The sequence below is a fragment of the Zootoca vivipara genome, chromosome Z1 (assembly GCF_965207765.1).
Source record: "Zootoca vivipara chromosome Z1, rZooViv2.hap1.1, whole genome shotgun sequence".
Classification (NCBI taxonomy): domain Eukaryota; kingdom Metazoa; phylum Chordata; class Lepidosauria; order Squamata; family Lacertidae; genus Zootoca; species Zootoca vivipara.
The window spans coordinates 75,592,270-75,619,916 of record NC_142583.1 but is presented as its reverse complement, the minus strand read 5'-3'; the positions used below and the strand labels follow the sequence as shown (position 1 = coordinate 75,619,916).

General features: G+C 58.1%; 2 protein-coding genes across 2 annotated transcripts; both read right to left on the bottom strand.

The window, feature by feature from the left end:
* Positions 1 to 1,198: 1,198 nt before the first annotated feature.
* LOC118094305 (uncharacterized) lies at positions 1,199 to 5,255 on the bottom strand. Its single transcript, XM_035134560.3, has 8 exons — positions 5,219 to 5,255; positions 4,630 to 4,873; positions 4,154 to 4,334; positions 3,941 to 4,047; positions 3,689 to 3,835; positions 3,456 to 3,536; positions 1,874 to 2,086; positions 1,199 to 1,617 (listed from the first exon to the last, which is right to left on the bottom strand). The coding sequence occupies exons 2-8, from the start codon at positions 4,855 to 4,857 to the stop codon at positions 1,498 to 1,500; spliced, it is 1,077 nt and encodes a 358-aa protein (XP_034990451.3). The 5' UTR covers positions 4,858 to 4,873; positions 5,219 to 5,255; the 3' UTR covers positions 1,199 to 1,497.
* A 1,657-nt stretch (positions 5,256 to 6,912) lies between these two features.
* On the bottom strand, positions 6,913 to 26,187 carry SEMA4F (ssemaphorin 4F). Its single transcript, XM_035134533.3, has 14 exons — positions 25,826 to 26,187; positions 13,483 to 13,634; positions 13,092 to 13,151; positions 12,793 to 12,891; positions 12,327 to 12,420; positions 11,910 to 12,029; positions 11,647 to 11,789; positions 11,220 to 11,395; positions 10,352 to 10,493; positions 10,020 to 10,242; positions 9,816 to 9,928; positions 9,090 to 9,247; positions 8,654 to 8,718; positions 6,913 to 8,511 (listed from the first exon to the last, which is right to left on the bottom strand). The coding sequence occupies exons 1-14, from the start codon at positions 25,962 to 25,964 to the stop codon at positions 7,886 to 7,888; spliced, it is 2,310 nt and encodes a 769-aa protein (XP_034990424.3). The 5' UTR covers positions 25,965 to 26,187; the 3' UTR covers positions 6,913 to 7,885.
* Positions 26,188 to 27,647: the final 1,460 nt, after the last annotated feature.

Below are 27,647 nucleotides of genomic sequence, written 5' to 3'. Positions count from 1 at the left end.
AAGTTACTCTGTGAGTTGGGTTGAGGGTTCCCTGGGACTGCAAGGCAGGATCCAAATGTTAAAAATAAATCCATATGCACGAATCTGGCTGGGCAGCAGCCATTTCTCCACCCCAAGGCAGGTGAGCCTGGCCAGGACTGCTTCCCCAGAACTATTTGCTGGAGACCCTGCCTGAGGGACACACAGAAAGCACCACAGCAGCACCAAGGGATCCCCTCCTTCCTAACTGGCACTCAAAGACCCCAAGCCCCTTCCCAGCAGCTCACCTCCTGCTTTGGGAGTCCCAGACCCTGCTTCTGACAGTAGAGCCACCACCCCATAATGCTTCAGTGGCTCCAACAGCGAGGAAGTGTCAAAATAAGCTGGGCCAGGGGAGCTCCAACTGCCTCCCTCCTGTTGGAAGCAGGAAAAGGGGCATTCCCCCTTTGCTGGAATGCCCAACTGGGGACAACCCCCACCCCAAAAGCCCAGGAAATGAACACCCATCCAAATCCCTTTGCAGAGGTGTTTGCCTTCTGGGTTGAGGGGAGCACCGCCCAAAAGGTGGTGCCAAGAGGACATATCCAGGGAGCTTTGCGGTTGGTGGGAGAGGGACCCCTGCCCCCCCCACTCCAAAGAGACTTGGAAAGCAGAGAGACATTTTAGCCACTAACTAGATGCTGGCAGGCGCTTTTTGCCCAGCACCCCACTGCCTGACGGGAGCCGCCCCTGCCTGCACAGGGCCCCCCCCCCAGACACCTCTGACCTGGGAGGCAGCACCGTGTGGCTCTCTCTCCTGGGCTAGGGGGTCTCATGGAGCCCCGTCTGCCATCCCAGAGGAGGGTGGTGAGGAGGGCTGTTGGGCCACTGCAGAAAGATGGCAGACTCAGTTTTTTCATGCGCCACAAAACAAAGCCTTGTGAACTCAGAAGTGCAGAGGCAGCAGCTGCTTCCAGGCGCTGGTCAAAGCAGCTGGCTCTACAACAAATGAATTGGTGGTGGCTCTGAGCAGGATTGGGGGGTTCACGTCTTGCCAGGATTCTGCCATACACACTTCGCCACGTGCGCTTCGGGGTCCTCAAAAAGTTAAGCCAACCTGTGGCTGGCTGGCCAACCCCTCCCTGTCAGCTAAGGCAAGCACCTCACCCCCACTCCTGCTCCAGCCTTGATGTGGGTCCCGTCCACTCGACCCACCCTTGAAACAGACCCTGCAAGCCACTTCTCCAGATGCAAGAAGCTTTTATTGCACAGATCCAAAGGAGGGAAGAGCCTCTGCTCCAGGCACTCCCTGGTCCAGGCGGAGCCCCCTCCTCAGGCAGAACAAACAAGGGAAACTGAGGCAGAGAGGGCAGGGGGCCTGGGCAGGGCAGGGAGGGGAAAGGGGTGGCACCCCTACCCACCCAAATCACCCCGTGGCTCTGCCGCCCTGGGCGTGGCCAGTGTGGGGCTGACGGCTTCCCTGCCCCTGAACTCCAGGGCTGGGCATCTACAGGATGCTCTGCCTCTTCCTTCTAGGGCTCAGTGCAGCTCTGCCAAGTGGAGGTTGCCCCCTGCCCCAGCCACAGCCACAGCCTGGCCTCCGGGGGCAGAGGCCACCACATGGACGGGCTTGTTGGGCAGCAGAATCTCCCCGACCACCTGCCAGGAGGAAGGAGAGAAGGAGAGGGGGGTCAGCAAGGAGCCTGGCAGGAGGCAGGCAGGCAGCCCCCCTCTAGCAGGGAAATAAGCAGCCCAGGAGAGAAGCAACGGTTCAGGGCATGTGCCCTGTGTGGGGAAGGATGCAGGGGACTCCACTGCCCACCCCCGTCTCCAGTCTCAGCCCTGAGAGTGTGGCTGCCAGCAGAGGCAACGGGACTCAGCAGGTGCAAGAGCCTGAGCCGCTGGTCCTCCTTACCTGGCCTGTGCCCGTGTGGATGGCGCTCGCCCCACTGGTCCCGCTGCCGCCAGCCAGCACCACGTCCCCCATGCAAAACTGGGCCGAGTAGAGGAACTCGCCCTGTGTGGGGCTGCAGGGGAAGGGCAGGGTTTGCCACAGGCGAGACAGGCGCAGGTCCCAGAGCTGGAGGGCATGGCGGGGCACCCACGAGCCAGTCAGGACCTGGTCTCCCTGCATGAGGAAGAGAGGGCACAAGTCAACTCTGCTGGGTCCCTTGGGCAGGGAAGTCTCCCCCCAAGGCGTGCAGCCCAAATCCTCTCTGGTGGCCTCCTCTCTCTGGGAAGAGAAGAGCCTGTCAGATCAGGCCAAAAGGGGCCCAGCGAGCTCAGCACCCCATTCTCACAGCGGCCAACGGCACAAGTTGCACCTCTCTGTCCCAGCCATCCCTCCTCCCTCTCAGTGGGACTAAGAGCAGAAGCAGAGCCTGCTCCGTCAGGCCAGTGAGCCCGCTAGTCCCTCTTCTGGCAGCGCCCAGCCAAATGCCCCACAGGGAAACCCCCAAGCAGGATCTGAGCCCCAGAGTCCTTGCCTCCCTCCTCCTGCTGCTGCCACCTCCGCCAGAGATAGCAATGTGAGGAGATCAGTCACTGAGCAGCCCTTCTCACAATTCTTAGACTGTATGCTGAGGATGCAGTTTCTTATTTTAAACGTGCAGAGCCATGTGCATTGATGGTGCTATATAAATACATGTTAATAAAGATAATAATCATGATGCCAGCCTGTCATTGGAAGGCCAACTAGCCTCTGTGTTTGCACCTGGCTAGGACTCTTTGACAGCCACGGCTGTTCCTCAACTGCAATAGCCTAGCTGCAGGGAACTCCTGCTTAGACTACTGCAATGTGCTCCATGTGGGGCCACCCTTGAAGGTGTCTGGAAGCTGCACAGAGTACAGAAGGGGGACATCAGCTCACTGAATGGGACCCCCCCAATGGGGCCCTGAGTCACCAATCCTAAAAGCACCAAAGATGTTAAGAGCTACCATGCAAAACCTTAAGCGGCTTGGGGTCGAAGGACCTCAGGGATACCCCCTCCCAGGAAGGATCACCTCAGACCTTTCACTTGGCAGGAGGAGGTCCTGATGGTGGGACTGCAGACGGAGGGGGGGTGGGGACCTGACTGGTGCCGACCCTCCATAAGCCTGTCTCCAGAGAGGCTTCCCGCTTGTGAAATGCCCCCGTCCTTGGTGAGGTGCACCTGTTTTCCTCCTTATGGACATTTAGGCAGGATGTTAAAGCATCTCTGTTCACCCAGACACCTGATGGAGGAATTCCATCATTTCTGGCAACCGTGACATTATTCAGCAGTGAGGGTGTGTGATTGTTTAAACATATTTCAAAGTCTTTCTGTTGTTGTTGTTGTTCTGTTCTGCTACCCAGGGCTTTTTTGAGAGAGAAGCCTGGACAAAAAGTCCAATAAGTAAATAAATAAAAATCTAGGCCATAAGAACCCCACTAGATAAAAGCAACGAGACAGTGAGGCTCTTCTGAACTGCTCTGCCGCAGAGGGGGAAATCCAGCTCCCCTCCTTCCAGCTCCTCACCTTCACATCAATCCCGGGGCCACAGATGTGAGGCCCATTGATCACACTCCTTGCACCTTTGGACACCCGCTTGTCCCACACCTGGCACAGAGAAGAGCAAAAGGGTGACATGTGTATCCCCCTGTACGCAGCAGGCAGAGGCCAGGTCCCCACTGCCCCCCCCAGCTGCAGAAAAGCAGCGAGAGAAGGTCTGGAAGTGCACATGCACACAGAATGCCTTCCCGAGGGCTGACCTTGACAGAATTATCCCAGCCACCCGTCAGAAAGAGATGCAGCTCTGTGGGGTGGAAGCGCAAGGCGAAGATCCGCCGCGAGTGTCCGCTGAGGGGTGTGAACTCATCCCCGGCCATGAAATCTGGGGCACGCATGATGTGAAAGAGCTGCAGAGTGGGAGAGAAGCATTAGAGGCAGGCGGACGAAGAGCATCCCACGGACCCAGAGGGTGCAGATCTCCAGATCTCAGGCCACCAGGACTGCAGGCTCACCTGGTTGGTGTGGCTGTCGTAGAGTCGGATGTGGCGATCTTTGCCTGCTGTGGCAAAGGAGCTTCCGTCCCGGCAGAAGTCCATGGCATTGATCTCGTTCTCCGTCTCTGGGGAGCAGAAGGAGAGGGAAGGTCCAGAGCAGCAGCAGGGGACCCCCAGCCTAGGCCCAGCGCCTGAGGGGTAGGCTCCCCTCCCCACCCCGCCCCTACATACCTGTCCAGGAAGCCAGAGGGTAGTATGAGATCAGGTCATAGGTGGAGATGGTGCCATCTGCCCCGGCAGCCAGCAACAGGCCCGGCTTCGCCCGATGGAACTTCAGGGCAGTGACCGCTTGCCGTGTGCGGTGCCCCGGGAACAAGGAGGGGCCGGGCAAGCCCCTGGCAGCATCCACCAGCTGGGGGAAGAAAAGGAGGGCAGGCGAGATGGGGCCCCATGCAGAGAGGGGGGCAGGATCTCGGCTCTCTCATAGAGTTGGAAGAGACCACAAGGGCCATCTCTCCACCCACTGGGCTAAGACGGGGAGAGCCCAGTACAGTTCCACTGCCCCCTTGGGGCACTCAGTGGTCCCCTCACCCTCAATCTGCCAGCAAGAGCCCCTCAGGGCAAGCCCCTCCGCATCCTCCACCCTGCGAGCCCTTTGGCTGAGGTCTGTAGGGCCCACTTGGGGGCTGCCCCCTGTCCCTGCTCACCTGCACAGAGCCGTTGCCAAAGCCGACTGCCAGCTGCCCACCACCCGGGGCAAAGCAGAGGCTGTAGATTCCATGTGCATCCTTGCCAAGGGGCACTTGCCGCAGGCAGGCCAGGCTGCTGGGGCAGCAGGAGTCTCCCTCGGCTGGCCACACCCCGTCATTGCCGCACCCGCTCACCACCAAGTCCCGCGAGACCTGCAGCGCCTCTGCCAGGCGCCGGTGGGCCATGAGCCCCGGGAGATCCCTGGGGGGAGAGAGAGAAGAAGAGGGCGCTCCGGGTCAGAGGCAGGGGGGAGCGGGAAACAGGGGCAAAGGAGCATGGCGGGGGGAGCCATGGGGGTCACGCGCTCCCCCAGCCTGGCTCTTGCCAGATCAGAGGGGGGAAGGAGAGCCGAGTCCCGCCTGTTCCGCTTCGCTCTCCCTCCCGCGCAGGTAGACTGCTCCTGGGCGTGGAGGCTCCCTCTGTGGCTTGGCCCGCCCTTCGGCGCCGCGTCCCGAGGCCGCGAGTTCCGCAGGCGAGTCGCTCCGTTGGGGAGGGGGAGAGCGAGGGAGGATGACGTCACGGGACCATCGCCGCCTTTCGGCTCACCTGCCCGCCTCGAGCGCCTCCTTCCACCGGTCGCCTTGGCAACGGACGCGCCGCGGCCCACAGCCACGCCCCCAAGAGGCGTTCCATTTCCTCTCATTGGCTGGTGGCGAGGAAAGCACTGGAGCCACTGATTCGACCTTGCGGAGCAGCTCCGCCTCTTCGAAAGGCGATTGGCTGGGAATTCCTCGTCAAGAGAGGCGGCGTCTTGGCCCCGGGACGCCCTCGCTCTCCGGGAGGCCGGCTTCGATATTCGCTCCGGGCGCCTCCCGGGCCTCCTTCCTGTCCCAGAGAGGACAGAAAGCCCCTCCGCGGGGCTCCCGCCTCAACATCCGGTCCCGAGAGATGCTCCGGAAGAAGCAGCGGACCCTCCTTTGCCCACAGAGATAGAAACAGGAAGAGACGCCTCCCTCTGACTTCCGGGTTAAACGGCAATGTGGTTCTCCCATAGAAAGGAAGGTCGAGGGGCGGGAGGCGAGGAAGAGAAGCCGCGCAGGGCGAAGGGGGTTGGATTCGGAAGCAAAGGCGGAGCCGGAAGTGGCTCCGAGGCAGCCATAGGATCGCTGTCATGTGACGCGGGCCTGAGGGGCGGGGCTTATGCTCGTTGCTGCGCCTTCTGGCCGGGAGGTGGAACTGGGGCGGTGAGGTGGGCGGGGCAGCCTGACCCAGCGCCCTCTGCAGGAGGCGGACCGCTGGAAGGGGACCCCGGAGGACATGTAGCCCAACCCCCGGCAGTGTGGCTTTTCCGCTTGCGTTCTCCGCCCCGCGGGAGACTCCGTGGGTCGACCCTCGAGGAAACAGCAGAGGCAGCGAGCAGAGCTCAGCGCCTCTCGCGTGACTTGGGAGAAAAGTCACCCCCCTGTTCTGGGAGGGAGGAGGCAAGCCCAACTGGGAGGGGCTGTTCTCTGGGGCAAAGGGCTACAGTCTTTCCGCTAACGACAACCAGGCCGGAGTCGCACCCTTGGTACACAAAATTGTGTAATAGCAGCAGCTTCACCCCGGGAATGGGTGGGGTCAGGAGAATAATCGCTGCATAAACATGCAGGCCTGATCTGCAGAGGTTGTGTGGCCCTCTAGCAGGGGTCCTCTAGATTGCCCTACATGACCCGTGGGGGTCCGCTTCTGACTGTTCCACTTTATGTGGAACCTGTGCAGAGGAGGGCAACCAAGATGATCAAGGCTCTGGAAACGAAGCATTACAGGGAATGCTTGAAGGAACTGGGTATGTTTAGGGGGTGGGACTAGATGACCCTTGGAATCCCTTCCAACTATGCCAACCAGGCAGCTCTGGTGAATTTAAACAATTGGGCACAAATGCACTTCAGAGCAGGTGAAGAAACATGACCCAAGGCAGGCAGCTTGGAGACAGACACAAAGGCTCTCTGAAAGGTTGCAGAGCAGGCAAGCAAGGGGTTGCTGTGGCAGGACCAGGCAGGAGGGTTCACAGCCTAGGCTCCCCCCTGCAACTTGGCTTGTGTGGGATTGTGGCCAGGCCAGCAGGGGGAGGGGTACTTTTAGCACAGGCCACCCCCACCCCCACTGGCCAGGCCACCCCTCCTCCTGCTAGTTGGAACTAAAAACATAAGCAGAGCCTGGCCACTGGCCCACCTGGAGCAGCATCCTGTTCTCACAGCTGCCAAGCAGCAGCCTGTGGGAAACCAGCAAGCAGGATTAGAGCACCAGAGACACTGTGCTCCTCAGTTTCATCCCTTTTAATAAGTCACAAAACCAAGAAATTAAAACAACCAAAATACAACAGTAGGAGAGCACAACACCCGTTTCACAGAAAGATGGTCCCTGGTACAACTTCTTGGGAAGCAAAAACCCTGTGGGACATCAAAAGGGGGGGGGGGAGGCAGAGATCCAGGATATGAGATCTCTGCCTCATATATGAGATCCAGGATATGAGATCTCTGACCAGGGTACACATTTGGCCACATTCAAAAGGTGGGGAACCACAGAGTCTGTGCCCCTCCAAGACTGAGCAGGAGGGAGGTATTCCAAAAGGTCCTTTGCTCCCACATGGAGCATCCTTCACATTTATCAGTCCGAATCTGCTAGGAGGAGCGGGACAGTCTGACTGCCTTCTTCGGTCCAAAGAGCAGATGCAGGGATTGAAATGGAGGTGGGTGGTGAGGGGAACAGGTCACCCCCCCCCCAGTAAACATTCCAGGTGCTGCCGCTTCAACTGGCAAGGGGGCTCCATGTGCCAAGGCACCGCCCCTCACTGGGCATTTTGGCACGTCCTTCACAGCAGGTCCCAGGGCCAGGCACTCATGGCCCCCTCGGGCAACATGGCTGAGCCTGGCAGGCTCAGGCAGAAGGGCCTCTGCAGAGAGGGTGGCAGGCAGGCAGGCAAACCAAACTTTCCAGTAAGCATCACTCAGGCACAGTCAGGGGCTTCTCCAGGCCCTGGAAACCAGCCCTGCAGCCTCTCTCACAGCTCCCTGCTTCTCCCTGGCCACCAGAAAGCCAGGGGGACCCTCTGGCCTCCCAACATGGGAAGGAGTCGCTCAGCCTGCCCTTCTGCCAGGAGCAGCAGCAGCCCAGAAGGCCCCCAAACAAACTTGCCCCGGCCCCAGAGAGATCTCTGGGAGGTTGGGGCAGCCAACCTCCTATGGCAGCCACTTCCAGAGAGCCAACCGGCAAGAGTGAGCGGGACGCCCCCTTCTAGATGGAGGTTTCGTCGCACTTGGCCAGGGGGACCCCTGCCAGGTAGATGCGGGCCTGCTCCGTGTCCAGCTCGTTGATGTAGAGGTGGGGGTAGCCATTGAGGCTGCCGTTCTTCTTGCTGTTGGCCAGTGGGTGGCGCTCATCCTCGGGGGAGCTGGGCGTCTGGGGTTCGTGGCTGCAGCTGGTGGTGGTCGACTGCATCAGGTCCAGCCCATTCCGCTCGCGGCAGATCAGCTCCCGCTGGAGGCGCTCTCTCCTCCGCCGCTCGTGCACAAGGAGGCAGCCGCTGCTCACCAGGACGCCCAGCACAAAGCAGAGCACCCCCACCAGGACACTGTAGCTGCGCTCCTCTGAGCGAGGGGCACTGCTGGCCCCCGGCCCACCGGGCACCAGGCTGTAGGCAGCCACCACCCCGCCCACCCCTTTCTCTGTGCAGTGGCAGCTGTACTCGCCCAGCGTGGCTAAGGCCGCCGTGAACTCCAGCCCATCCCTGCGCAGGACGTAGGCAGAGGTGTCTTGGGAAGGCATCTGCCACTCGCAGCTGGACCAGGCAGACTGTGGGACGCAAGGCAGGACCACGCGGGCAGACAGGGGGGCCAGGATTTCAACCACCGGGGCAGCCTCTGTCAGGGAAAAGGCAGGCGAGGGAGTCGGAGGGCAGCAGGAACTCCACCGAAACCACAATTCCCCCTCTCCCGCCCCACAGCTGACTGTCAGAGAGAACTCCCCGAGCACTTGCTCTCTGCAGGAGAGGGTGGGACGCACCTGCAAGGCCTTCCTCCGTGGGGCACAGCGCCAGCACCTTGGTTGCAGTCACATCTTGGACCAGGCTGAGGAGAGGAAAAGGGGGAAGTTGCTGAGCAAAGCAGCTGGGCAAAGAGGCAGCCTTCCAAGAGGCCCAACACCCAATGAGCCTCCTGCTTTGAGAGTTTGTGGTTTTATATCTTGATTTTATTTTGTGAACCTCCCTGAGACCCCCAGATATAGGGCAGTATATAAATTCAATAAATAATTATTATTATGTCCGTGGTGGCCTCCCCAATCCCTACACCTGGCTGGCAGCAGAATCTGTCCCTCCAGGCTCCACCAACTCCAAGCAGAGGTGCCCCTGAAGCTGCTCCAAGGAAGGCCGGGCCGGCTGCATTGGGCCCTGGCAGCTCTGCTTTCGCAGCTGGGCCCCTAAGCCCCCACCCTCACTCACCCAGCCTGCCCGTGGTGGTCCCTGCAGGCCCCCCGCTCCCTGCTCCAGGCACAGGCCGGGTCTCTGGCCAGGACACACTGCTGGCATGTCCTGTACGTGGCGCAGGTGGAGGTGCTGATCTGGGTCACTTCGCTGTCGGAAGCCACAAAGAGCCAGTTCTGCAAAGGAAGCAAGAAGAGAGTGTTGCTCATGGGGAGGGAGGGAGGGAGGGGGTCTGCAAAGATTCATGTGGGGGAAAGGTCCATCGGGGGCACAGCATCTCCCACATGAGGCAAATGTGGAGCAGCCCCCCCCCCCCCGCCCAAGTGCTGTACTGCCCATTCTGCAGACAGCAAAGCAGAGGTGGGAGAATCAGGAGCTGTTCCCTTTCAAAGAAGGAGGGAGGGGCAGCTTTCCCTGTTCACTCACACAGGCACCATCCTGGCTGTTTGGGGAATGGTCCTTCCATGGCAGTTTGCAGCCCTCCCCTCAAAAAAGCTGCTTTGGCAACTGGTGAGCTCCCAGTTCAGCCTCCCACTGTCTGGAAGGGACCACGAAGGGCTGGACCCTCAAGAGGAGCCAGGCTCTACCCCCTCCTCCAAAAGGAGGGCAAAGAAGGTCAAGTCCAGCCCTCTTGGATGGGGGTCTCAGGGCCAGAGAGAGAAGATTCCACTGGCCCTTGTCCCCCTTGAGCCTTCTGGGCAGCAGAGGAGAGCAAGCTCCAAGCCAGACCCACCAGCCACTCACCTGGTGGAGTTGCAGGTTGCGGATGGGCTGAGGTACAGCAAACAGCTCCAGGTCCTCTATCACCACGGAGGCTTCTGGCCTGATCCTGACCACCTTGTGCAGGTGTCCGTTCTCTGGGGGAGCAGAAGGGCAGTTCAGCCTGGCCCCCTCCAATACCTGCCTCCCCACTTGGCATGCCCACCTGCTGCCCAGCCACCTCCTCACCTGTTCCCAGGTACAGGACATCGTGCTCCTGCCCAGAGAGTGCCTTGACCCGGTGGGCAGCCAGCCGGCAGTACTGGGTGTTCAGCTGGACCAGCAGCGGAGAGCCCGGCAGCGGGTGGACAGGCTCGTCCATGAGAGGATGGTCACGAGCAAAGGTCAGGACTCGGTCCGGGAGGGCCAGTGTGGAACCGATGCCCTCCAGCTTCAGGCTCTTGGTGACACACTGAGGGGAGGGGAGGAGAGGATGCGGGGCTCAGGATCGGGGGGGGGGCCTTTGCTCAAGCCCAGGCGACCCATCACCCAATGCAGCACCCCCCCAGGGCCTCACTCACTGCCCCCGGCCGCGGGTCAGGAACATCATCCTGCATGACACTTGTCCACTTGTCGCAGTCACGCCGGAACTCCTTGAAGCGTCCACCCATGGCCCTCTGGATGTCGTGCAGGCTGTAGGCGCAAATGGCGCTCCCCTCCTTCCTGAAAGACACCAGCAAGGCAGCCTCACTCAGGGGGCGGGGGGGGGAGTTGACCCCTACTCTGCCAGCTGAGACAGCACCCCCCCCCACCAAAGCAGCCTCCCCCCTGCCAGGCCAGCCATTCTGCCACTGGGCTTCCCCCTTTCACCTCCAACTTGGCCCCCAATGAAACTGGCTGGGAAGGAATCCAGGAAAGATGAGAGCAAAGTCCTCCATTATGCAACCCAAAAAGGATTCTTTGAAAGGAGCAAGGAAAGGAGCGGGTTGCCAGTTGTGTGTCACAGTAAGTGAGTGGAGCCCCCATTTCCAAGGGCTGTCTACCTCTGAAACCCCTTTGCTGAGCAACAAGCACAGGAAAGGGGCGGCTGGCATTCAGGTCCAGCTTTGGGGCTTCCCCTCTGGCCTGATCCAGCAGCCAAGCCCTGCAAAGGTGCCCTGCCACTCCTTCCGCCTTCCAGAAACAGACCCAGCCAAGTCCTGCTCCTCCCTCTTTAGTGCTGGCTGCCTCTGCCAAGGCTGGCTGGCACTGTGCCCAGGCGTGGCAGGCAGGACAAGGTGTCCCAGCAAGAGAGAAGCAAGAGCCCTTGTTGATGTTGCCGCCTCACCCCCCCCCCCCAGAGCATCCACATCCGGGCAGAGAAAAGCCTGCCTGGTGGAGCAGCCCAACCTTCCCTCCTACCCTGCCCCCCTCCAAAGGTGGCCTTGCCATGGGTCTCGCCTCCCTTACCTGTGGGCTGCAAAGATCCCATAGAAAACGGTGGCGTTCCAGTTGTCTGAGGACAAAGTGACCATGTCCTTCAGGATGCCAAAGACAGAGCCGCTTTCGGGGTCTGAGCAGACCAGCTGCGTCTTCAGGAAGGTTGTCCACCTCTTCTGCAGCGTCTTCTGGCCTCCCAAGTCTCCCTGCAGACAAGCGGGCAGAGAAGGAGGGGGCAATGCAGGCACAGCAAGGAGGCCCCCCCCCAGCAGACATTTTGGGTTGGGGGAGATGGTGCAGGGGGACTGAGCCAAGGTGGTTGTGGCAAAGAGTGGAAGGCCGGCTGGAGTAGGAAGTGGGTCAAAGCCCCATAAGGAAGGAGGAAATGGGTCTTCCAGGGAAGGGGGGAGAACCAGCTGAGCACCAGGCCTCAGCCCCCACCTGTCAGGGCACTGACCTTGCAGACTCTGGCTACGCGCGCAACCTTGACTTTCTCGTAGAAGTCATACTCGCGCGCAGTCTCCGTGAAGAAGAAGTAGATCTTGTCATCTTCACCGTTCTCACTCTCCCGCACAAAAGCCGAGGCCACAAATTCGGGATCTGGCCAGCGGGAGAAACAAGCAAAGCTCCATGCAAGGACTTCTCCAGCCCCCCTGCCAGACCCTCATCCCAAGACACCACCCTGCCCAACCACAGCAGCTGCTCCCTTCGCTGGCTCACCATTCAACCAGGCCACGGAGTTTTCTGTTCGGATGAACTCTGTAGGGTTCCCTGTGGCTCTGGAGATGATGGGCTCCGTGGCCAGGAAGTTGTTGACTGTGGCTGCATACAGGACACCATCTAGGGGGCAAAGAGGCATAGCAGGAAAGCGGGAAGGGCCACCTCAAGGCTTCATAGATGGGGGTGCAAGTGCACCCCAGCAGAGCGGCCAGGCTGAAGGCAAAAGGGGAGGAGCCAAGAGGGGCAAAGGCCAGGGCAAGGAGAAGCCAGAAGGGCAACTGGACGAGGGCAGGGAAGGATCAGGCCCCCACCCCACAACAGAAGCATAAACAAGGGGCTTGGCACTCCCGAGGCACCTGAGGTGGCCCATAGCTTGTGGGTGCTGCACCGTTCTGCCAGACGCCCCTCCCTCCATACCTGCCATGATGGCTGCAGATGGCTGCAGGGGCTCAAAGGGGCACCTCCCCCGTCCGCTCTCCTGCCGCTCCACAGTGTGGAAGTCTCTCACTTTCTGCAAGAGAGGAAGGAACCCCCCCCCCCCGGCCATGTTGTTGTTGTTTAGTGGTTTAGTCGTGTCCGACTCTTCGTGACCCCGTGGACCAGAGCATGCCAGGCACTCCTGTCTTCCACTGCCTCCCGCAGTTTGGTCAAACTCATGTTCGTAGCTTCGAGAAGACTGTCCAAAGCTACGAACAGCCATATCTGCATGTGAACAGCATGGAAAGGGTTGTGGGCCCCTCCCCCCCAAAAAACCCCCTCCAGCAGGTGCTAAGGGGTTTTGCAGAGTTGCCCCTCCCCAAGGCTGAAAGACATCTACCCCAGTCAGAATGGAAGCAATACAGACCCCCCCCCCCAAGACGCAGACACACAGGCAGCCACTCACAATGTAGCCACATTGGGGGCTGAAGGCAAAGGTCCCACAGACAAAGAGGTGCGTCCGGTTGGCAAACTCCAGGATGCGAATGAAGTTGTGGCATTCGGCCTGGGAGGCAAGAGGGAGGCAGCCGTCAGCCGGGTGCGAGAGGGAGAGACTCCAGGGAGGGGAGCGCTCTGGCCTTGGGGGGAGCCTTTGGCTCTGGCTTTGTGGGGCTCCAAGATATGGGCCTCTCCACAGCAACACTCAGAGCCCCCAAAGAGAGAAAGAGGAAGAGTCCAAGGGTCGGTCCCCCCAGCAGCACTTACCTCTTTTTTCCCTTTCAAGGTGCAAGAGATCTGGAGATTCTCAGGCACATTCCAGGCTATCTGGAAGAGAGGGAAGAAAGGCCCTGAGGCTTCCCAGTGGCCATTTCCCCCTTCCCCACCAGGGGAATGCGGCAAAGAGGACTCTTCCTGCCCCCCCCCCCCCGTGCAGCATCCTCACCCAAGCAAGGGGGAGGCAGGCAGGGCCACCCTCTGATGCTCCAGGCCCAGCAGAGAGGCGCCTTGGCCAGGATGGCAGAAACACCACCCCCCCCCAAAAAAACCCCACCGCCTTGCCCTGCTAGCCCCCCCTCCAATTGCTCCTGGAGGGCAGGGGCCATGGGGCTCCAGCCCCCCAACCATCCCATGGGGACTCGGCTGCCACCCAGCTCACCTTCTTGGCCCCCTGACTGATGGTGCCCACGGGCAGGGCCAGGAGGGTGTCCTTGGCTCCCACGTAGAGAGTGTGGGATCGGGGATCCACCCGGAAGGTGCTGTAGTTGGAAATGGCCTCGTGAGAGAAGCGCTGAACCAGCCCCTCCACCTCTGCAAAGAGAGCACCCGCGGGTGACTGGCCGGCACACAGCACCCAAGGCACACGCCAGGCATGGGGGGGGCAGCAATTCAGGGGTGGGGGGGCAGCCAAAGACATGCAAGCCCCCCGCTACTGCCAGGAGGGGCCAGCTCTGCCCCCCTCCCACAACGCAGCATTGGAGAAGGAGTTGGGGGGCAGCAGGAGGGCCTCCTTTAGGCCACCCCCCTCCCATGTTCTTGAGTGTTATTGGGGTACAGTTCTTATTTTGACTTTCTTTTTTAGAGAAATTTATTCATTTTCTAATAAAACACATACTGTACACATAAAACACAATATAAAAATAAAAAATACAATACTACAAAAACATAAAACCATTAAAAAAGGGGGGAAATGCTTTTTACTCCCAAATTTCCCTTAACATTGTTATTTGGACTTCCTCAATTCCCCCCTCTCTGATTTTCAATTTTTAATCCTCTTTAGTAGTTCCATATACAGTTGAACCTCGGTTTATGAACACCTCGGTTTACAATTTTTCGGTTTACGAATGCGGCAGACCCACCTGGAACGGATTAATTCACTTTCCATTACTTTCAATGTGAAAGTTCGCTTCAGTTTATGAACGCTTCAGTTTATGAACAGACTTCCGGAACCAATTGTGTTCATAAACCGAGGTACCACTGTATCATAACTTCAATTACATTTTTATATACCGTAACAAAACTATCTACAGTAATTTCAATCAACAAAATCAACTGCCTCTAGCTCTAAGCCTATAACCTCCAAGATTTTCCATCATTTTAATTTCAAATAATAACACATTTTCCCAATTATAATATTTTATACTTCTCTGCTTCTCTTACCCCATTTTTTAAATTACAAAACTTCGCAATCAGAACCTCCTGCTTGGCAGGGGGTGGACTGGATGGCCCTTGTGGTCTCTTCCAACTCCACGATTCTATTATTCTGTAATTCGGCAAATCCCTTATATCCCATCATTTCATTACCTAATATTCTAATATTTTCTTATTTACTTTAATCAGCCAGACTGTTTTCAATCCATTTTTATCAATTAGTAACATAACCTTTTATTTTCACCCTACTCCCACTCTAGAATGTCTCATAACCCAACAAAAGATCTTTCCCCCCTGCTGCCCCCTACACCAGATCCTTATTTTGACTTTCTATATTGTGATATTTTCTGGGAACTGCCCAGAGACCTCCAGGTATAGGGCAGTATAAAAATTCAATAAAAATGAAATAAAATAAATGGTGACAGCAAGCATCACCTCCAGCCTTTGCCCTCTCAGGATGCAGGAGAGGGGCCCCAGCCTGTGCCAGCTGCGCCCACCCAATGGAAGCCATGCCTGGGTGCCACCTGCCCCATGTCCAGAGCTGTCCGGGCACAGAGGCAGTCGCCACACTCAGCGCCCACCATTTGCAGTCCTGAACCACTTGCAGGGTTGCCTGAGCAGCTCAGCCACAGCCTCTTATGCCAATGGAGGACCCAGCAGGTGAGAGTCCTCTGGCCACGATGAAGGGCTGCCGGCTGCCCTCCCCTCCTGCTGTGGGGCCTGGTTCTCAGTGACTGGCTGGATGTGGGGCACCACAAGTTCCTGCTTGACAGCAAGACTCTCCCCCACTGTGGGGTGGGGGTCGCTGGGGTGGGGGTCGAGAGAGGGGGCCTCCTGAGGAGTGGCTGGGCTTTTGTTGCCACTTTTAACAGGATGTGCTTTAATTGCTGCTTTCCTTTCCTTTTTCGCATAGCAGCCGGTGGGGTCCCTATTTTGCTATCAAAGGCAAAGAGAAAGCCCAACAAAGAGAAGGCTGTTGGGGGGCAGTTGTCAGGACATTTCTCAGCCCCCCCCCCAAGGAGCAGGAAGAAAAGGGGCAGGGCTGCCAGCAGGAAGCTTCCAGTAAAGATTAGGCTGACCTTTGGCAGCCACTTCTCAGCAAACATCCCAGGAGGCTCCTGGCAGGTGATGGGCGTTGTGGGAAGGGCCAACAGAAAAGGGCAGCGGCACAGAGGCTGCCTGCCAGCCGCCTTCCAGGACTGCAACCCAGGTGGGCAGCTGGTGACACTTGCAGAGCCCTGAACCTCCCAACCCTCAGCTTCACCGGATGCCCACAGCTCCCAGGGTTAAGAGAAAGAGAGGAAAAGATTGTTCTGCTGCCCACGTTCTCCCGGCCGCGTGCTCTATGCCCCTCTTTCGTGTCCCACTTCCCTTGCCTTTTCCCTAAACAAAAAAGTCCTTTCCTCACAGGAGAGTCAACCTGCCCCGTCTCCCCCCCCCCCAGCTCTGCAATATTTTTGAAGGGAGGCAATCAGACCTTCCTTCAATTTCCTTGCACCCCAAAGGCCACTGCTCCCCTCCCGTTTCTGTGCATGCAGAAGTGATGCAGACAGACCTGCCCCTCCCCATCTTACAGGTTCCAGTGTTGCTGCAGCCAGTCAACTGGTGGGAATGGGGTGGCCTGCCCCCCACCCACCCAGCCCAGGCACTCCTTTCATGGGCCCACTCCAGAGGATCAAAGGTCAAGGTAAAGGACCCCTGGACAGTTAAGTCCAGTCAAAGGAGACTGTGGGGTGTGGCACTCATCTCGCTTTCAGGCCAAGGGAGCTGGTGTTTGTCCACAGACAGCTATCCTGGTCATGTGGCCAGCAAGACTAAACCGCTTCTGGCGCAACGGGGCCATGTGACAGAAAGCAGAGTGCACAGAAATGCCGTTTACCTTCCTGCCACAGTGGTACCTATTTATCTACTTGCACTGGTATGCTTTCAAACTGCTTCCTTGTCAGCACACGGAGGCTCAAGGCTGAGGGCGGGTGGGGCAGCCTGTGAGGGAGCTGGCGCCTCTGGGCCTAGCCTGGCAGGCATTGTCTGAGCACAAGCACGCAGAGAGCCACAAACAATCACATCTTTTGAGAGCAGAAATCTGAAGGAGCAGCCAGAGGCCAGAGCAGCGCCGCAGAAAAGCTTCTGCACTAACCGCCTTGCTGAGAGTGGGGGAAGAGAGGCAGGGGCAGCTGCCACCATCGTCCCCGGCCAGGCCAGATGCTCCGCGGTGACAGCAGGCCATGGCCGGAGTGGCATGCAAGGTGGCAGGCAGAGCCAAGTCCCCCAAGGCTGGGTTGGCAGGGAGCACCAGTGGCTCTGTAGCCAGGCTGGAGCTCAGCCAGCAAAGCCTTGGGCTGGGCCCACATTCTTCTGGCTCAGGGCTGAACGCCCCAGCCCAGGGCCCAGGCACAGAAAATCCCACGTGGCCACCCAAGGCAGGAAACCATCTTTCTTCATCTTGTTTTGAGCCCACCCCCAGAGCACAAGCCACGGGGCTAGGAAGTAGGGCCCCTCTCCCAACCTGCCCCCACCTCCATCCATCCTCTGCAAGCCACGTCTGCCACCAGAATCTACCACGTGAGTTAAATAGCCTTTTTTTAAAGAAGCCATCGAAGTTGCTGAGAACTACAACAGCCCCTCCCATCTAGTCCAGCATCCTGTTCTCCCAGATCCCTCTGGAAAACCCACAAGCAGGATGTGAGAACAAGAGACTTCTCTCCTCTCGTGGTTTCCAGAAACTGGCAGTCAGAGACATTACTGCCTCTGCCTCCTTCCTCTTATCTTTTTGAATCTTCCAACATTCAGTTTCATTGGATTCTGTCCCTGGTAGCTGAGGAGGAACATACCATAGTCACCAGGGCTAGGAGCCACCGAGAGCCCTCTCCTCCTCCATGAATATAATAATAATAATAATAATAATAATAATAATAATAACAACAACAACAACAACAACAACAACAACAACAACAACAACAACAACAACATAATAAGCCACTCTGGGCGGCTTCCTCTTTTAAAGCCATCCAAGCTGGTAGCCATCACTGTCCCTCGCAGCCCATTACAGAAGGCCTGGGGTGGTGAAGTCCAGCCATTGCTGGAGTTTGAAGTCAACAGAAACAGATGGAGAAAACTAACAAAAGGAATTTCAACAGAGATTAAATGTAAAATTCTGCACTTAAGTGGGGAAGAATAAGCCGATGCACAAAAAACAGGCAGGGTGGTGTCATCTGGCTGATAGAATCAGAGAATTGGGAGGAACCTTAAAGGTCATCCAGTCGTATAGAAAGGATCTCAGGGTTTCGAAGGAGACCACAAGTTACAGAATGAGTCAGCTGCAGGATACGGCAGCCCAAAGGCCTGACGCAGGCCTGTCCTAATGGACCCACTCATTTTCGCTTTGCTTTGCCATCTCGCCTAAAGGGCCTTGTCTAGGGATGGACAAATGGGAAAGTGTCCAGAGGACGGCCACAAGGATGGGGGGGCTGAAGACAAAATCCTGTCTGAGCCAAGGCCCTTTCGGAGGGGGGGGTCTGCCTTGCAGCAAAGGGGCACCCTCCCCACTGCAACCATATCATTGGAGGGGGGGTTCTGGTACTGATCCCCAAGTTGAGCCAGTGAGAGACCAGGGCCCAGAGCAAGGCAGGCAGGTGAAGGAAGAAGTGGAAAGAAGAATCAGTAGATTTTTTTGGGGGGGAGGGTCCCTCACAAGGTGTTCTGCTCTGCTCGGGGGCCACCACCCCACAACAGAAGCAAAACCAAGGGGCTTGGCACCCCCAGAAGCACCTGAGGAGAGCTCTAGAGCTGGAACGACCCAGTGCATGTGGGGCTCCCCTCTCCTTGTGTCTCCCCCCCCATCCTGCCCCAAACCTGCTTCTCAAAGCCCCTTCAGCTCCAAGAAGGGCCGTCTGAACAGCATGGGAGGTTGCATTGGGGGGGGGGGGTGAAGACTCACTGGAGACAAAGGGAGTTGCCCCCCCCCAGGCAGGAATCAGTGCCAAGTCCGCCATTTCAGTAGCCTTCAAGTAACCACTGAGCCCCCCCCCTTGCACCCCCCTCCAAGCGTGTGTGGGAAGCACCAGTGTGGGAACTTGATCTCTGTGGGTGATGGCAGTTCCCTGCAGCAGATAAGGCAGCGGCTGGCTTTGCCTCGGAGAAATCCCTGCCACTAATTAAAGGGGAACCTCCGCGGCTGCAAGCAGTCAGGTGCCGCACAACGGGCAAAGCAGGGCTGGGGGCTCTGGCGGTCCCAGAGAGGCAGCCCCACAGCCCCCAGGGGGGACCGTTTCAGAGCAAAGGGCCCTTCCCCACTCCAGGGCTGCACTGCTGATGCCAGAGGGAGAGATTCTGCGTCCAGGCAGCCCAATGGAGGACATGCAGCCCCAGAGAGGAAAGAGGCCCCATTCCTCTTTGCAGAGTAGGCCAGGCAGCTGGAGGGAGTGGGCCAAGGAAGCAGCTCCCCTGCAAGAAGTGCCAGCCCCCCACCCCTCAAGACCACCCTCTGACCAAGGGAAATGGGGCCCAGGGGCTCATACATGCCACCCCTGTGCCAGGCACTCCCCAGTGCCAAGAGGGACTCCCCACCCACAGCCCCGCCCGCCCGCCAGCGGCTTGTTCCTGGCACCTGGGCGGGCCCGCAAAGATGCCAGAGGACCAGCCTCCCCCTGAGGCCTCTTGCTGGCTGGGCTCCTCCCTTCTCTGGGATTGGCAGCCGCCACTTAAACTAGCCCCAGGCCACAGTCAGATGCACAGGCCACATCACTCCGCCTAGGCAAGAACGTCCCTGCCCAACTGGCCAAGGAGCAGCACCCGCCTGGCCACTGCAGAGGAAGGCAGAGGAGTTGCCCCTTCTGCAGGTCTGGGGAGCAGGGCACACCCCAAAGCCATGGGAAAGGGGCACCCAGAGACCCTGCAGCCCAGGACAAGACCATCAGCAGCTGCCAGGAGGGTCGGCTGAGATGCCTGCCTGGGCCCTGCAGGGCTGCTGCTGCCTGCCCGTGCTGAGCTACAGGGTCCCCAATGCGTAAGACTTGGCTTAAGGCAGCGTTCCTACACTGAAAGGTTTTACCTCCCTGCTAAAATCTATTGATGTACAGAATTCAGTCCGTTTTGGCTCCTTATTCTGCAGGTATTTGTGGTTCCCTGTGCAGCACTGTTCAGTGGCTTGCCTAAACCCACAGCCCTGGAAACCTGGCACAGGCCCCCAGCCATCACAAGACACACTGCCAGGCAGTGCCCAGGAGACGAGCCTGGCTCTGAGTTGCAGAGGGAGCCAGTCAACTTCGCACAGAAGGGCAACCCCTTCCAGTCCCCACTCTCCAACGCACATGGGGGGAGCAAGTGGGGGGATGCCTGGGTGGGGCCCCATGGAGGGACCCTCCACTGAAGATCCCCCCAAGCAGCCTGCAGCCTCTTTGTCCCCAGAATCCCCTGGAGGGCTTCCTTGGTGGAGACTCTTTGCTGGGGGAAGCCTGAGTCCTGAGACCCCCAAACACACCCCAATAAAAACCATCTGCCACCCCCTGCAAGCTTTCAGTCACCCCCTCTGGAGCCTGAGAGGCACCCCAGTCCCTGTATGGGAGGAAGGGGGGCTCAGCCCCACCCCAGAGACGCTTTTGAAGTGGCTGGGGGTGCCATTCTCTCCGGTTTCCATGGCTGCCTGCTGATCATCCTCTGGTGCTTGGGATGTTGCTGTCTTAAATACACGTTTTTGTGCCCCCCCCTGGTATTCCAGAATAGGAGCTGTCTGCAATTCTCTCAAAATAAAACACATGACCCTTCCCACATCCTGCACGGGGCCCGACCTGCACCCTCCCTTCCCACCTTTTGCATAAGACTTGGCTATGGAGACGCCTGTCGAGAAAATGGGGCCCTCCTTGCAGAGGCTGGTCAGATCAGGCAGGGTAAGGGAGCCATCCTGCCCCAGCCCAGGCCCCTTTCGGAGCAGCCCAAGGGGAGAGCCCAGCTGGGCACCCCAGAGATCCTGGCCTCCGCCCTCTTGCAGCAGAATCCCAGCACTCAACCTGCCCTTTCCCGGAAAGCTGCTGAGCACCCAGCTGGATGTGGCCCCACATTCCACGGGGGTTGAGCTGCCGGGCGGCCCCTGCACAGCCCCCAGACAAACACCCCAGTGTGCTCCAGGGGCAGGAGGCCAAGGCTAAGGGCCTCAGGCACAACACAGAGACAAGGCAGGCCGTGTGTGACCAGAGGCCGGGGGGGGGGGGCAGGGCAGGCTCCCCAGTCGGGTGGGAAGCGGCAGAGTCTCCTCTGAAGAGAAGCAAGGCCTCACCCCTGCCAGGCATGCAGCCTCTCCCCACTGCCCACTAACCACAAAGCCTGGCCAGCCTTGTTCCCTTTTAGAGGACACTGGGCACCTCGGCTCAGCGATCCTGCCAGACCCGAGGGCAGCTGTCCTGGTTTCTGGGAGGCAAGACAGCCCTGATACAGGCAAGCCCTTGCCAAGGGACCTGGATGCTGGCTGGCTGCAGATGTGAGGGTGCCAGTCTACATGCAAGGAGTCAAGCGTAGAGCCTGCAAAGTGGGGGCCCCTAAAGACATCTAGCCCTGGGGACCCAAACACCCAGGGTGATCTTGAGATGGAGCATGAACTCAGAAAGGCCTCCCAAGAAGGAAGTGCTGCAGCCATGGGCAATTTCAATTAGACCAGCGCAGGCCGTGTGTGACCAGAGCACACCCTCCATGACGGTTTGCTAGAATAGCTGGCCAAGGAACCAACCAGAGACAGGGCAATGCTGGGCTTAATCCAAAGTGGTTCCCAGAACTTGGTGTGGAAGTGAAACAAAATAAAAAAATTCCTTCCAGTAGCACCTTAGAGACCAACTAAGTTTCTCATTGGTATGCGCTTTTGTGTGCATGCACACTTCTTCAGACAGACACACTGAAACAGAAGTCACCAGATTGGTGTGAAATGTTAGGTGTTGTTGAATGGACTGAGAACAGTAGCCCAAGTGGTCTCCCATTCAAGATAAGCATCAACAACAGACTTCAAAAGAAGAAACTTCCCCCCAATGAGGGGGCCGTTAAAAAGGCCATATAAAAAGGGTCAGATTGCTATGGAATGCCTGGGCGTGTTTCAAAGCCACAATAATGAAAGCTAGTATCTGCATATATCTGCAGATCAAGGAAGGCCAAGAGGATGCCAGCATGGTGAATGAACAGAGTCAGAGCAGCTTCCCCGAGAAATGAGGCAAAAAGGGAACACACACTTTGGCCCAAGCCTCTGGCCCACCTGAGAGTTCTCAAAGAACAAAAATGTGAAATGGCTGATCTGCAAACAAAAAAATGTCCCTTGTCCCTCAGATCAGCTTCCAGATCTGAGGACTGGAACATGACCAACCCACACCAATTTTAAAAAAGAGATCCAGGAGGATCCTGGAAATTACAAACCGCTTGGCTAAAGTGGTGGAACATATTGTCAGAGACACAATGACCAAGCAGATACCGGTAGCAGAGCAGGCCAGGCAGAAGCAGAGCAGGACAGCTTCTTCAGGGGAAGCTCCTGCCTCCCAGGCTGCTCTGCTCTTGGGGTTCTCTGAAGAATATCTGCAAGCTGACGGACAGAAAGGATCCAAATGACATCACACTTCAGGTGTCAACTACCTGCCAAAGACTCCAGAGGAAACTTGGATGTTGTGGAGTAAGAGGAGAGGCCCCTGGTAGCCCAGGAACTGCTGTATAAGCAAGAAGCAGAGCGTGGGAATAAATTCTCCAAAAGGAGGGATGTAGAAAGTGGAGTTCCCCAAAGGTTCATATTGGGACCTGCGCTTTTGAACATATTAATTAGGGACTCCAGGCAGGGGGTCAGGTGTGGGGCAAGTAAAGGGTCTCCCTGTTGTTTGGAGGGGGCTTGCATTAGGCACTAAATAGAAGCTCCTGTGGGAATGGGTCCTCCCTGGAGTTCCCAACTGGAGCTCTCCAGTATAGCAGGGCTTGAAGCAAGCGCTCAGCAGCTGGGAATCGCCCACAAGTCCTGCACGGGAACTTCCACTCACTGGCTGGCTAGCTGAACAACACCCCCCCCCCAGCCTCGGTCTGATTCAGCAGCAGTCAGGTTCTCCTGATGGTCTTATAAACCAAGCCAGAAGCAAGGGAGGAAGGGAGGGCATTGGCCATTGCACCTGCCCTTGCCCTCTGGCAGAACAAGGGAGAGGGATTCTCCTCCGCTCTGTTTGTTCCCCGAGGTGTTTTGTCGTTTAGTCATTTCCGACTCTTCGTGACCCCATGGAGCAGAGCACACCAGGCACTCCTGTCTTGCACTGCCTCCCACAGTTTGGTCAGACTCATGTTGGTAGCTCAATGCACAGAGAATGTCCCCAAGCTGTTGGGTTTCAGAGAAAAACAAGAACAGATCGCATCATCTGTGATTGCTGCTTCATCTTATGCGAGTTGGGAAAAAAGTAACAGTCTTGAGCATTGGTATAAAAGCTTTAGTGTGCCAAGCACTTCCTGTATATCATCTCACTTAGCCATCACTGGGGTGAAGCGGGGAAGTCATGATGATGCCTGAGGCTATTTAGTCATTTCAGGCCAGAAGTGAGATTTGAACAAGAGACTTCCTTCTCCTAGGCCAGGGGTTCCCAAACTAAGGCCCGGGGGCTGGATGCGGCCCAATTGCCTTCTCAATCCGGCCCGCGGACCGTCCAGGAATCAGCATGTTTTTACATGAGTAGAATGTGTCCTTTTATTTAAAATGCATCTCTGGATTATTTGTGGGGCATAGGAATTCGTTCATATTTTTTTTTCAAAATATAGTCCGCCCCCCCCCAAGGTCTGAGGGACAGTGGACTGGCCCCCTGCTGAAAAAGTTTGCTGCCCCCTGTTCTAGGCCCTCTGCCTTATATGAATTAGGGAGGAATGCAAGGTTCTAGATGCGCCCCCTGCCCTGGCTCCTGTCTGGAATGCTGTGAGTAGGACTAAGGGCCTCCAGGAGCATAACTAAAAATGCAGGGCAACTCAAGCAATCACAACCTGCAACAATGTCCTCAAGGAGGAAGCCAGAGCAGTTGCTGGGAAGGAACCAATTAGAGGACATAGCAGGACTTGTAAGGCACAGAGGGAACCAAGCGTCCTTCATGGCAGCCTTGGGCTCATGCAGGCAAAATGACCAGCAGCAGAATCAAGCCAAAGAGATGCAACACTTGCTTCAACTGCAGAACTCTTTGCTGCAGGATTTTTATATGTTGCTGCGCATTTACAGCCTGCCCTTCGCCATGGAGGCCAGGGCTGGACGACGAACAACACATTACAAGAAGCAAACTAGGCAACACAGAAATGTTACAGGACCACAAACGAACTTGAATCAAGAGGAGTCAGAAACAGCAACAACACGGCGATGAGAGGAGGGATATTCCAATCTCATCCTCCACCCCAAAAGGCCTGGACAAAAGGCACACTGTTACCTAACATGACATGCATACAGTAATAAGGGCAGGTGCCGCTGGGTGCCACCATCTCAGGGGCCACCAAGAAGAAGAGCCTCTCTCTCTCGTGCACACACACACACACACACACACACACACACACACACACACACACATCCAGTGGAGCTCCCAGCAAGGCCTCCCTGCAGACCCCAACATCTAGGTGGGTCTGGACTGGACAGTGTCACTGCTTCAGGTGTTTGGGAGCAAGTCAATGAGGGCTCTGCATGCCAAAATAGACACACACTTGTTACATTTGGAAAATCTTACTTAAAACATATTTAAAAAGCAAACAGAAACCCCATAAGCACTTTGACTCAGGCCCTCAAGCACAGCACCAACCAGTCTTGGTCTTGGTATAATATGTGCCTTCTGCACTGTCTTCAAGGGCAGCCCCACAAAGAGCACATTTCAGCTGCCATCTATTGAAGGTTGTGGATCGCTGCAAGTGGCTGGTGCAAGCCTTCCATAGCCGGTCCTGGACAGTATATGACAGGGGTAGGCAACCTAAGGCCCGTGGGCCAGATGCGGCCCAAACGCCTTCTCAATCCGGCCCATGGATAGTCCAGGAATCAGTGTGTTTTTACATGAGTAGAATGTGTCCTTTTATTTAAAATGCATCTCTGGGTTATTTGTGGGGCATAGGAATTAGTTCATATATTTTTTCCAAAATATAGTCCGGCCCCCCACATGGTCTGAGGGTTGCTGACCCCTGGTATAGGATCAAGCCTGTCATGCCTATTCCAGGAAGTCCTCCAGCAGGACCTGTGAGCCCTCCCTGCTTGGGATTCCCAGAGACCTTTGCTGGGCATCCCCAGACAGAACATGGCTGTCATGGCAGGAGCCACAGATAGTCTCGTCCCCCATTAATTTGTCTTAATTCTATTTTAAAGCCCCCCCCCCCCGTTGAGGATCATCACTACAGCTTGTGGCAGTGAATTAGAGTTCAACCACATGCTGCTTGCTCGCAATTTGCTGTTTTCAATCCTACATTCTGACCCACCCGCTTGTCAAAGTGCTGAATAACTGTAACCCCCACCTTTAAATTCTGCAACCATTCTTGCCATTAGACCCTCCTTGGTTTACCTTGCACCTGGTCCACCAAAGGGCATTTTAAAAAAGTCTTCCAGGTTTTAAATCCACCCTCTTGTCCACGGCGGCCACCTCACCGCAGCCTTTGCCCCTTTTCTGCTCGATTCCTTTAGCTCTCTCTCCCGCTGCTTGCTGCGCAGTGTTGCTCCAGCAAAGCCTGCCCTAGACGCGGAACCCTCCCCGTCCCACTCCTCCTCTTTCGGGGGTTTGAGAGGCAGGCAGGGGGCTCAGGGCTTGGCCCCAGGGAGTCGCTTCCAACATGAAGAGGCCAACAAGATCTTGCAGGCTTGGCTGGCGGCCCGCAGCACCTCAAGCACCCCAGCGCTCCGGACCTTTGCCCATGCTGACTGATCGGGTGCCACCTGCCCCGGGACCCGCTGCAGCAAGAAGTGCCATTGCCGGGGGGGGGCAGACTGCCGCCCCCTGAGCCCCGGCAGCCCTTGGTCCGCCCCCGCTGCCCCGCACCAGCTCCGAGCGCCGGGACCAGGCGAGCGCCTTCCCCGCGCCCCCGGCCTCGCCCTTCCGCGCCCAGCCGGGTCCGCGCAGCAGGGGACGGAGACAATAGCCCGGCTCTGGCGGGGCCAGCTGCGCCCAGGCGCGGGCATCCCCCCTCCCCTCCAGGCGGCGGGCGGCGGCGGGAACGGGCAGCGCCGCGGCTGCGGCAAAGGCGCTCGGGCATCGCCGTGCCAGGCAGGCGGGCGGGCGGGCGGGGCGCCCAGAGACGCCGCTTCCCCCGGGAGCGCGCGCTGCGCCTGGGCGTGCCAGGCAGACGGCGAGGGGCGAGGGCGGTGCCGCTGCCCGCCATCCTGGTCGCCGCGGCTAAGGGGGGGGTCTTACCCGGGAAGAGGCGCGCGATGCGGGGCCGCGCGGCGGGCGGCGCCCCCGGGGACCCCGGCGGCGGCAGGAGCAGCAGGAGGTGGCACGAGAGGAGCAGGCGGAGGGGCGCCGCGGGCGGAGGGCGCCGCGCCAGCCCCATCCCGGGCGCAAGCGAGGCCCACCGAGCCGTCGGGGCGCGGGCGCGCGCTCGCTGGCTCCTGCTTCGCGCTCCGTCTCGCGGCGGCGGCGGCGGCGGCGGCGTCTGGTCCTTCTCCTTCCTCGCCCGCTCGCTCGCTGCCTGGGCTGCCGCGTGGCCCCGCCCACTCCCAGGTGGGGCGCTGACGTCACTCCGGTCCGCACTCCGCCCGCCGCGCAGGTAGCGTCGCCGGCAGCAGGATCAGGTGCGGCCGGCGGGGCGGGGCTTGGCGGGGTTGGCTCCGCCCAGGCAGAAGCGCGGCGCCCGAGGCCACGGCAGGCGGAGGAGGGCGGAGGAGCCTGGCCAGCGCCCCTCGCTCGGGCCAAGGAGGCGCCGGGAGCGCGCCCCGGCCCCCTCCGACAAGCGCCTGCCCCGGGATGAGCCAGGGGGCCCGGAGCTTCTGCCCCTTTTCTGCTTCCCTCCTGCAGCAGGAGGTTCCGTAGGCCCCCTGGCCTCCTGCTTTCCCTCTGGACGCAGCCGGCCCAGCCACAGGCAGGGGGAAGCACCGGCCTCAGGTGGCAAAAGCGCCTGCACTTCCGCCCCAAGCGCCCTCCTCTCCATGGGGCAGACGAGCAGCAACGCCTTAAGGAAGGAGCACCCAGCAGGACTGGGCACGGCGGAGCGGGGGGGGGGAGAGAGAAGTGGCAAAATGGTCCAGCCAGGTCAGCTCTGAGTCTGGGGGTCGTGGGCTGGGCCAGATCCTGCCCATGCCAAGGCTAGGCTGCTCAGCACACAGCACTTGCAAAATGCTTCTGGATCAGCTTCTGGATCCGAAGTAAGCAAGAGTGAGGGTGGCGCATCTCCAGCTGGTGGGGGAGAGCTGAAGCGATCCCCATATTCTCCCGACGGAGAATGTAGGTCAGGTTGGTGAAAGGCCTCCGGATTAGAGGCTGCAGCTGCTGCTTCCTTGGAGGGCTGAAGCGGCAGATTCTGCAAGGGAGGGGACTTCATTTGAGAGCTCCTTGAATGGCAGGAATCATTTCTGAGCAACAAAAGCTGCTAGCTGCCAAACACCAGCTCCTCTCCTGCCTCAGTTCCTCATTGCAGAAGGGGGAATTCTGCCCTGCAGGGAAGAGGGAGCCCTCCCACTTCTGCACCTGCTTTGCTTTCAGGCCCTGGTTGCCCTTGGAGCGGCTCCCTCTGGTTGGCTGCCCCACAAGATCCTGTGGCAACCCCAGCAACCCCAATCACTCAGGTGCTTCCTTTACAGGTGAGCCACAGGGGCCAGTCCAGCTGCTCAGCCTTGGCAGACTGTTGGGGTCCAAGGAAGGAAGGGAAGCGTCACTTGGTGGGCATTTCCAGGCAGAAACCGGGTGGGTCAGCCTGTGGGTTCAGGAACAGGATAGAGCCAGGATGAAACAGGCAGGAAGTTTGACATCTGGGGTGGGCAGGTTTAGAGCCCACCTTATATCTGTAGTGGTTTTAAACTGCTTTTAACATGGTGTTTTAATTGTCGTAAGCCACCCTGGGGCCTTAGGGTGAAGGGCAGGTAACTCATCCTACTTATTGCTGTTTACCACCCCAATCTCAGTGGTTCCTTTTGGAAACCTCCAACATGGAGGGGTTCATCGCATCGGCACTCCGAGGGGGTTTTGCTTCTCCCATGGGCACAGCCTTGGATCCAAAACAGACACCAGACATTGTTCT

Bases quoted from the DNA above. Each gene is read 5' to 3' on its own strand.
- LOC118094305 (XM_035134560.3), bottom strand. From the start codon at position 4,857: ATGGCCCACCGGCGCCTGGCAGAGGCGCTGCAGGTCTCGCGGGACTTG. The intron at 4,048-4,153 runs GTATGTAGGGGC...TCTGCTCCCCAG, and splicing joins CCCTCTGGCTTCCTGGACAG to AGACGGAGAACGAGATCAAT. The intron at 1,618-1,873 runs GTAAGGAGGACC...TCCTCCTGGCAG, and splicing joins TCCACACGGGCACAGGCCAG to GTGGTCGGGGAGATTCTGCT.
- SEMA4F (XM_035134533.3), bottom strand. From the start codon at position 25,964: ATGGGGCTGGCGCGGCGCCCTCCGCCCGCGGCGCCCCTCCGCCTGCTC. The intron at 10,494-11,219 runs GTAAGGGAGGCG...GGTGTCTTTCAG, and splicing joins GGGATCTTTGCAGCCCACAG to GAAGGAGGGGAGCGCCATTT. The intron at 10,243-10,351 runs GTGAGTGAGGCC...CCCTCCCCTCAG, and splicing joins CTGACCCGCGGCCGGGGGCA to TGTGTCACCAAGAGCCTGAA.